Genomic DNA, 10,117 nt, shown 5'->3' with positions numbered 1-10,117 from the left:
TAAAATATTCCATTTAAAATATTAATTGTACTCAATCCGCCGAAGGGTAAAAAAAGCTTTGCGTTTTAACAAAAATAAAATAATTCACAGCTGACAAAATATAAGCTACTGTATTTTTATGTAGCCTCATGCAACTCTGTCCTACATATATTCTTCTGAGTTTCATTCAATTAATGGTCAGCGGTTGTTTTCTATTCCGTTGGGTTCTTTTCATCTCACGCGACTGTTTATCCTACGAATTTGTTCGAACATTTTATGCACTGAATTTTTAAGTTTATATAGGCATGCATCCAAATTGACCATTTTTTTAACACAATTCGACAAAGGCTGTAGTGAACCGAATGATCAGACCCACATCTGGATCCTGGCGAAATATTACAGTGGATAAAGGGTACACAAGTGTCTCTGCCCAAGACCACAGCGAAACAATTTGCAAAGCTTGCTCAAATGAAAAACATGCAATATTAAGCTCTAAAATTTTTTTATTTAATTATCGAATGTCTTAGTTTTTTCTCTTATTACTGTTATACTTACTAATAATTAAAAATTCTTTAATGTTTAGTATACTAGAGTATTCCATAAAAGAAGCAAATTTAAAACAATTTTTATGCAAATGACTTATGGTATTAAAATTTATATCAATAAAATAAATCAATGTTTCTTTATTTGCTGGCGTACGAAACTAAACTTGTAAATAAATGTTCTTTTATAAAGTGGTCCTAGGAAACCCCATTCCTTGACGGTCAAAACGTAATACTCTCCCACTAATTTGGTTTTAGGGAAAAACATGGAACTATTGAGCAAGTGATTCGTGTAACGAACGAAATACGACATGCATTTAAGCTCAGAGAATATTGTTTCGCGGTATTTGTATAACACAATAGGCTCCTATATACCATAAGATAAGCTGTTCATTACCTTCAAATGTCCACTCAGTTTTAGAATCGTATCTGCATAACAGAAGCTTTAAAGTTAAATGTAAATCACATACTTCTTATAATTTCCCAATAGAAGCCTGCGTTCCACAATGAAGTGTTCTTGGCCCTATCTTGTATGTACATTACACATCTGATGTCCCAATAAGTAGCTCAGTCGTCACCACAACATTTGCTGATGATACAACAATTTTATGTCGAAACAAAAACGTTGTGCTAGCTTTAAATGAACTTCAATCTCACTTATTTCCGGTGGAGAAATGGTTGTAAAAATGACGAATTAAAATTAATGAACTGAAATGTAGACACGTAATTTTTACCTTAAATCGGAGTACATCTCCAACAATTTTACAAAATAATATTCCCATACCACAAGCAGATAATATAACGTACTTAGGTATTCACCTAGACAGACGACTAACTCGCGCAAACATATTGAAGCCAAAAAAATTCAGATGAAGCTCCAGACCTCTAAGTTGCATTGGCTCATTAATAGCAGATCTTCCCTGTGCCTAGAGTATAAAGTACTCTTGTATAACGGCATCATAATACCAATATGAACTTATGGTATCCAGCTATTCGGTAATGCTAGTGCTTCAAATATTAAAATTATTCAAAGAGCTCAGTTAAAAATACTGAGAACAATCACTGGTGCCCTATGGTATATCAGGAATGAAACTATCCACCGAGACCACAAATTTCCCTAGTTAAAACTGTATTTGACAATATAAGAAAAAAATACAATAAAAGGCTGACAGAACATGTTAATCTCCTAGCAAGAAATCTCGCACATCTATCCACTACTTCCCGTCTAAAAAAAGTTGACCGTCCAGCTATTAATTAATATTCAATAGCTTGAAGTAAAAATCGCACCTTTCTTTTAAGTAATCTGATAAAGTTGAACTGCTGTCTTAATAAACCACCTAACATTCACTCCAATGAAATTTAACTCATTGTTCTAAGTGAGGTTCGTGATATAAGGTTTACTTATTTTATTTTATACAATGTATAGTTGAAATAAAAATTATAATATGATGTAATTAATGATAAGATTTTAAAAGTTATTATTAGTTTCATTGTAAGAGAATATACAATAAATAAATGTATAAGTATATAAAAAAAAAAATTATAAATGATTGCATTCTTCAATAATTTAGGTTTTTTTAATTTTCTTTGCTTGTTAGATTAATATGTTACCTGAACATGGATTATATTTCTCAGATTTATTTTGTTTAACTAATATTAGATATCAACAGTTAGAAAATCGAAGTTTATTAATCAATAAGGAATTATTAAATTTCATAGCATCATTAACTTTATAATGGTTTTTATTAAGTTCTAGAAATATAGATGCTCCTCCTACTTTAAATTTATAAGGTGAAATTTCATTAATTAATAAAATTCTTAATTGATCATTATATTTAATAATTAGTTTATCATTATTATTATATAGAGCTGCCTATGCATTATATCTATACTCTTATAGTCAACATGGAAACATTTATTCACAAGTTTATTCATTTAGAATGAGAAATATTCGTGAATTTATAATTGTTATCTTGCATTGATTTGATTTAAACTTATTATTAATAAAAAGTGAAATAATTTATTTTTAACTATAATTAAAATTGTTTAATTAAAACGTTGATTTGTGGTGTCCAATATTTAAGATATTATTTTAAATTATGTTATGTTATGTTATTGTTAATTAAAATGAATATAAAATTATTTTTTATGATTGTTGTTTATTAATAAAAATTATTTTTATTTTCTAGAGTGAGAATGGATTTTTTAAATACAACCAGAATTGTAATACCATTTTCATTTGATTAAATAAGATGAATACCTATAACTCTTGTTTTATTAATTTCTTATATTGTAATTTATTGTAGAAAGGAGTAAATGTTAGGAGATATAAACATTAAACTTAAATTTTAGTAGCAAATAACGGATTACACATATGTTAATGTGCACAAAGTGCATAAAAACATAAATAATAGAATTGTGGAAAAATCAAAAGTTAATTTATTTTATATTTACTTTCTTACACAGCCTAATATAATATAATGTGCAAAATAAAATAACATAATATAATATAACAGAATTAAACCACATGTACAAAAACTGAATTAACACTTAAAAAATGAAAAATAGAGGTTTTATAACTTTTATAATAAATATTGAGTTTAAATTTAAAATTGTCAATATATAAAAAAAAGAAGAAATGCAATTTATAAAATAAAGTAAACTGTATTTGAGACTGCTTATAACGTAAATGATCATACATAATGTATAACTTCTTAGTTTTTTAACCGATTTGCTTGAATTTCGATACATAAACAATTTAAATATTTATGATGTCATATGTTATATAGATGTTATATTATAACTTATTGAATTATTTTGTTAAAATATATACATAGGTTTATTGATGGTCATATTTTGCACAATTTTTCAGTGTCTTATGGGACCTGAAAAAGATATAAAACATCAAATTCGAAATGCAAATTTTTGTTTTTTTTTGTAAATCATAAACATTTGGCTATTAATAGGAAAGATATGATGCAATTGAACTTGAAAATAGAAATTACAATGTACAAAATAAAAATTAATATATAAAAAAATAAAAAATAAAAAACAAAAATCGACGTTTAAAATTTCGGTTTTCATTTTTTAAAAAGAATTTATTTCATTCTTTGTTGATTGAAAACAAAAAATCAGTCTTTTGATATTTTGGCAGATTATCATTCTTGATTTTTCACTTGTTAAATGCACCTAAAAACTATTCAATTATTAAATACTTGTGGCATCAAGTAGCAATTGGGCTAGCCCCTTACATATGGTAAAAAAACCAGACGGTAGTTGGAGACCTCGTGGAGATTACCGTCGCTTAAATGCAATCACCATCCCAGATCGTTACCCAGTTCCTCATATACATGATTTTGCACACATGTTATATAACCAAAAATTTTTTTCAACCATCGACCTGATTAAGGCATATCACCAGATACCAGTTGAACCGGGGGATATTCCAAAAACGGCGATCATAACTCCATTTGGATTATTTGAATTTACTAACATGACATTCGGACTTTGCAATGCAGGTCAAACATTTCAACGCTTCATTCACGAAGTATTACGAGATCTCGAATTCGCCTTTGCCTATATTGATGACGTCATTATTGCATCAGCAAACGAAGAAGAGCACAGGCAACACTTGCAACAATTATTCGAACGATTCAGAAAACATGGTTTAATAATAAACGTATCAAAATGCGTTTTTGCTCAAAACACAGTAAAATTTCTTGGTTATCTCATAAGTGAAAAGGGCATTCAACCTCTACCAGATCGAGTGAAGAGCATCATCGAGTACCCGTTTCCAACAAAAACAAAAGAATTAAGAAGATTTCTAGCATTACTTAACTTTTATCGCATGTTCGTACTAAACGCTGTAGATTCTCAAACTGCACTTCAACAAATGATAAAAGGAAACAAGAAGAACGACAACATACCGTTATGCTGGACCGAAATGAACAAAACAATCTTCCAAAAATGTAAAGATGAACTAACAAACTCGACACTACTTGTTCATCCGTCAAAAACTGCTACGCTTGCATTACAAGTAGACGCCTCGGATAAAGCTCTCGACGCAGTTCTTCATCAAGTGATAGACAGCATGTTCCAACCACTCGGTTTTTTCTCTAAATGATTAACAGATACACAAAAACGATACAGCACATACGATCGTGAGTTGTTAGCCGCATATCAGGGCATAAAACATTTTCGACATATGTTAGAAGGTCGTGAATTCGTGTTAATAACTGACCACAAGCCACTCACGTTCGCATTCCAGCAAAAGTCCGATAAGGCTTCACCACGTCAAGTCCATCAGCTTGATTATATAGGTCAATTTACAACGACTATCGTTCATGTCAGCGGAAAAGACAACATCCCAGCAGATTTTCTCTCGCGGATAGATAGTATTAGCATCCCAAAAATCGACTACGATTGTATAATTGGATTACAACGATGTTGCCCATAACTGCAAGATATCAAAAACAACAATTCCATCGAAATCAAACTTTTATCTTTACCAACAATATCAGATAAAATTTATTGCGAAGTTTCAACTGGGCGAATTCGTCCTTACATTCCGCAGAAATACCGGCTACATATCTTTAAAGCTACGCATGGGTTGTCTCATCCCAGCATTCGGGGCACAACAAAAATGATAGCTGAAAAATTTTTCTGGCCTTCTATAGATGCTGATATTAGAAACCATCATCGACCGTTTCAGCCGATGGCCAGAAGCAATTCCGATCCCAGATCAATCAGCGGAAACCATCGCAAACGCACTGATTACTCAATGAATCGAACGTTTTGGCGTACCCTTACGTATCACAACAGACCAAGGAAGACAATTTGAATCTTCATTGTTCAACCAACTAGCTGAAGTTATCGGTTGCAAACACTTACGAACTACGAGTTACCATCCTCAAAGTGACGGAATGGTGGAACGATTTCACCGCACATTAAAAGCAGCTTTAATGTGCCACCAAACAACTTCTTGGGCAGAAGTTTTACCAATAGTATTGTTAGGTCTACGCACGAATTTTAAACTAGACATTGGAGCTTCTGCTGCTGAAATGCTATATGGCCAAACTCTACGTTTACCGGGCGAAATAGTAAGCAACCCTAGCAACAGAAATATAAATCAACACGATTTCATAACCAAGCTAAGAGAACAAATGCAAAGCGTCAAGTCAACGTTGGTATCGCATCATATAGACCGAGGCTACCACATCCAACCGGCTCTAAGCTCATCCACGCATGCATTTATACGAAATGACAAGGTAAAACCCCCATTGACGCAACCTTACGATGGTCCTTACCAAATACTAGAGCGAAATGACAAGACGTTTAGAATACTGATCGAAAACAAAGAACAAACAGTCAGCATAGATCGTCTTAAAGCTGCTTTCATATGTCCCGATACAGACATTGACATCCACAACAAATCAATGGTATACCACACTCCAAACAACGTTAATGGCGACCAGTCTGTGCAACCAAATACAACAGCTAACCTGATAAAATCAGGACGCAACGTTTGCTTTCCAACCAAATTCAGTGACTCCATCACTTAGGGGGGAGTACTGTGGCAGCACCAAAAAATATAAATAAAGAACTGTCAACAAGGCAGAAGGGAGACAACAATATCCGCAGTTCCCGCCAGTAGTAGTTTTGGAAAAATATAAAACAACACGTGAATAAATGGAAAACTTCTTAACAATAATAAAATTTAAATAATAGTTTGTAATAAATAATTATAAGAAATAAAAAGTAAACATATTAAACCACTACATACTCATTGTTGTAATTTAAGCATGATATAGACGATGCTACATATCTGCACACCAAGTATGAAATTCAAGTATGCCCTTTGCTATACACTTTGAAATAAAGTATGCATGCTCCATTTTGATTTATTTTCTACAGCGTTCAGAACAACAGCGGAGCAAGTACTGAGTGCCAAAGTAATCGAAGCTGAACGAATTGAGATGATGATAATAGCAACATGTTATTTATTTCATTATTTCATTATATAAAGATTTCATATTTCTTAGAATTAAACATAATTTCTTATTTTCATTATTAAAACTAAAATTATTTTGAATTTAATTCTTTAAAATGTTTTATTTTAATATTTTTATTCACAAAATAATTTTTATATATAAAAATTTACTTAAAAATGTTTTTAGCACAAAATAATTTTTAAAATATATAAACTTTAATAATTGTTTATAGCACTTTTTTCAAATTTGCTTCTTTTAAAGAAAATAAATGTCGAACACTTTTTCAATTATTTTTTAAATTTTTTCCGAAGTCTGCAGATTTCGATATACACAATCAGACATGTGTGCATACTTAACAAATAATTGAAAAGTTTTAATTTAACCGCATACATGTCTCAGACCGAAATTTAGTATGCAAACTTGAATATAGACGGTGCGATTTGGTAGCACGCTTACCTTGTCTGCATACATGTAGCACCGTTTATATCCTGCTTTAAGCATTTTTGTTTACATACTCCTTTAGATTTTAATTGTTTTTTTATATTATTATATATTATAGTTGTAAAATAAAAACATCAGAAACATTAAAGATAGTTTACAATATAGGCTGTAATATCTGTACCAATAAATAAATAATTTAAGCAGATTAATTTGTTTAAAATGAACAACAAAATAAGAGTTCTATTTATTTATGAATGAAACTAATACATTAAAAATTATATATTAAAATTATTCTTCATTAAATTAAAGTTTTAATTAAAACATAATAAAAAAAAAGAACATAACCAAAACATAAAATAATAATTCGAATAATTTAATATTATAAATTGGTATCCTTAGAAAGAGAGAAAAAGAACAATTGATTAATACTCTTGAATAAAAGCTTTCTTAATATTTTGAATAATATAATAATATAGTAATTCACGGAAAAATGCTTTACGTTTAACTGTGTTCCATTCTAATGAACACGCCATACATATGTATGTATATTTGGTCATAATTGATCTGCTTAATGAATGCGTCTAAATCGTGACATATTTATTAATGAATTTATGCGTGAATTACTGTATTAACTTTTTAATTTTAAGTTTATTAGAATAAAAATATGACATTACTATTTAATTTGTATGCGCGCATTAAAAAATTATACATGTACTGCACTAAAGGAACAGCATTAGATGGTATCTTTTATGAAACAAGTGTATAAAAAATAATAATAAACTTGGGGTATTTAAATAACTTCACTTGCTGTAACTTACAAACAATGCTGTCCATTTAGATAGAGTAACATTGTGGCGTAAAAATATTCTCAACAAATAGCATTTGTTGAAAATATCTTATAATGTATTAGGATATATGGGTCATTCTTTTACAAATTTTTTTTATGAGCTCCTTTCATAAAATAAGAAGACCCGTATCTCGGGAAAAAATTTTGTAATTTTTTTCCTAGGAGATATGGACCCATGGGGTTTTGAGAATTGGCATTGTAGAGACATTTTCAAATGGCTATATCTCAAGTTCTATAAAAGGTAGAAACTTGAAATTTATTGCGTTTTAAAGATAATTGGTTGAACTTTTAAGAAATTGTTTAAACAATTAAGATTGTTTATATTTAAGTACTAATATTAACCGTTAAATTTCAAAAAAAAAGATATCTCAAAACGTTACGCAACATTTTTCATTTTTTATATTTTATTTAGATTCAGTTTTAAATTTTACTAAGAAATAAAAATTTTCATGATGGCACCGATTTTTATAAATTTTTTAAATTTTTTTTTTCTCATAAAACACATCAAACACATGCGTGCTATATTTACATTGAATGAATTTTCAAAAAATATACTACAAATATTCTTATATACTATTTTTGATTTCAATTAGTAATAAAATTGTACATAAAACTCAAAAATTTCAGGACGATATTGTCGTTGGAAGTACTTTTAAAAAATTTATTTATCCTTCACATCACTCCAAACACATACACACGATTTTTCAGTAAAAAAAAAAAATAGAGGAATACGTCACACAAATTTTTCATTTTTACTTTTACTTCCGATTAAACAATAAATTCTTCTTCGAAAATAAATATTTTCAGTGTGATATTGCTTCCAGAAGTAATTTAAAAAAATTAATTTATCAGGTGTCCTTCATGTTACTCATACGCACCATAATATCCTTTAATCAATTTTCCAAGAAAAGTGACACAATATTCACATTTTAAATTAGTTCCGCATCATCTCTATTTTTAAATTATGAATTTTAACATAATTAAACCGTTTTATGAACTTTTTCTTATATTGATGAGTTTAAAAATTAATTAGTTCCACACTAGCTGAACTACCTGTATAACTGCAGCACATAATTACACAGTTGAAGAAATTCTTTAAGCAGGTACGAATTGTTATAGGAAATAAACTGTAAACAATTCTATATGGAGATAAACTGTAAAGAACTATAAACAAAATATTTTTTTTAAGTTTTTGTATTGATTTTATTAATAATCATTTCATTATTGATACATAATCTGAAATGTATGCAGAAGAAAATATTTTTGCCATTAATATCGTTTTCGAATTAGGAATAAAGCAGTGATATTTTAATGTACCTTTAACTGATGTAGCTGCTTCGAAACGGTGTTTAATCTTATTTTCTTCAGCTTCATAGTCTTTTGATGTTGAGAAATGGCACACAACATTTGGTAAACATTCGTTAGCCCAGTTAAATAATTCCTTTGGTGTTTGAATTGGATTATGTATTCGTTGAAAACTAGCTCTTGCAGCATTCCTCTTTAAGGTACCAGCTAAGCCGTCGCATGGTCCTTTGCCGTGTGAAGTTGGGAAAAAGTGCCATTCTGCCTCCAAACCAAAGTCTGCTTTGTGATGAGTTAAATTAATAAAATTTTTTTTATTTTTGTATTGTGAACCCGATCCATCGGAAAAATATATAATTTTTTTGATATCCGTACTAATTTTTTTAATGAATTTGATCGCGTATTTTTGGAACAAATGTACAGCAGTTGTGTTGTGATGTAAACAGTCAGATATGCAGACGAAATTTTTTATTTGTAGTTTTTTATTTTCATCACGGTGGTATATTGCAAACGGATGAATCGTTGCCTGATTATTATTCCAGTGAATACCTTGAACAGAGTTTTGAACAACAAAGGCATAATTTTCGGAAAAATCACATAAAACTATGCATTCATTTTTTGCTAAGTTGCTTTTCTTATCATTTAAAAACTCTGCCTGTTTCTTAACGATAAAGGAATGCAATAGCAATTTGTCTAAACCGTCTGTTAAGGATTGCAAATATTCGTCTATTGGTAATGTCAAGGTTTTCAATGTGCATCACTCTTCACGAATCCATTGTTTATATGTAACGGTTTCAATCATGTTGTCATCAAATATCTCCAGAAGTTGTCGATTAATGTTTTCAGTTCTAGGACATTTGGCACAGGTTCCTAAAAAGCATTCTGTGCTTGAAGCATGGCAAATCATGCGGTGTAGACAATCTTTATAGTCATTTATCGGCTCCCTACTGCATGCAGTCAGTGCTTTTATATTTACTCCATCTATCATTAATCGTACATTTTCGTGAATGGAGCAT

The 10,117-nt window shown here is 29.8% G+C and overlaps 1 protein-coding gene across 1 annotated transcript in view; it reads left to right on the top strand.

Moving 5' to 3' along the window:
* Positions 1 to 5,443: 5,443 nt before the first annotated feature.
* The window catches only part of LOC119677223, a 13,850-nt gene continuing 9,176 nt past the window's right edge, over positions 5,444 to 10,117 (top strand). Inside the window, exon 1 of the mRNA XM_038088494.1 lies at positions 5,444 to 6,043. Within this exon, the coding sequence (XP_037944422.1) occupies positions 5,444 to 6,043 (600 nt within the window). The remainder of the gene's footprint in view (positions 6,044 to 10,117) is intronic.

The sequence above is a fragment of the Teleopsis dalmanni genome, chromosome 2 (assembly GCF_002237135.1).
Source record: "Teleopsis dalmanni isolate 2A chromosome 2, ASM223713v2, whole genome shotgun sequence".
In the NCBI taxonomy this organism is placed as follows: domain Eukaryota; kingdom Metazoa; phylum Arthropoda; class Insecta; order Diptera; family Diopsidae; genus Teleopsis; species Teleopsis dalmanni.
Note: the sequence above shows the minus strand (reverse complement) of the source record. Positions and strands in the feature narration are given on the sequence as shown.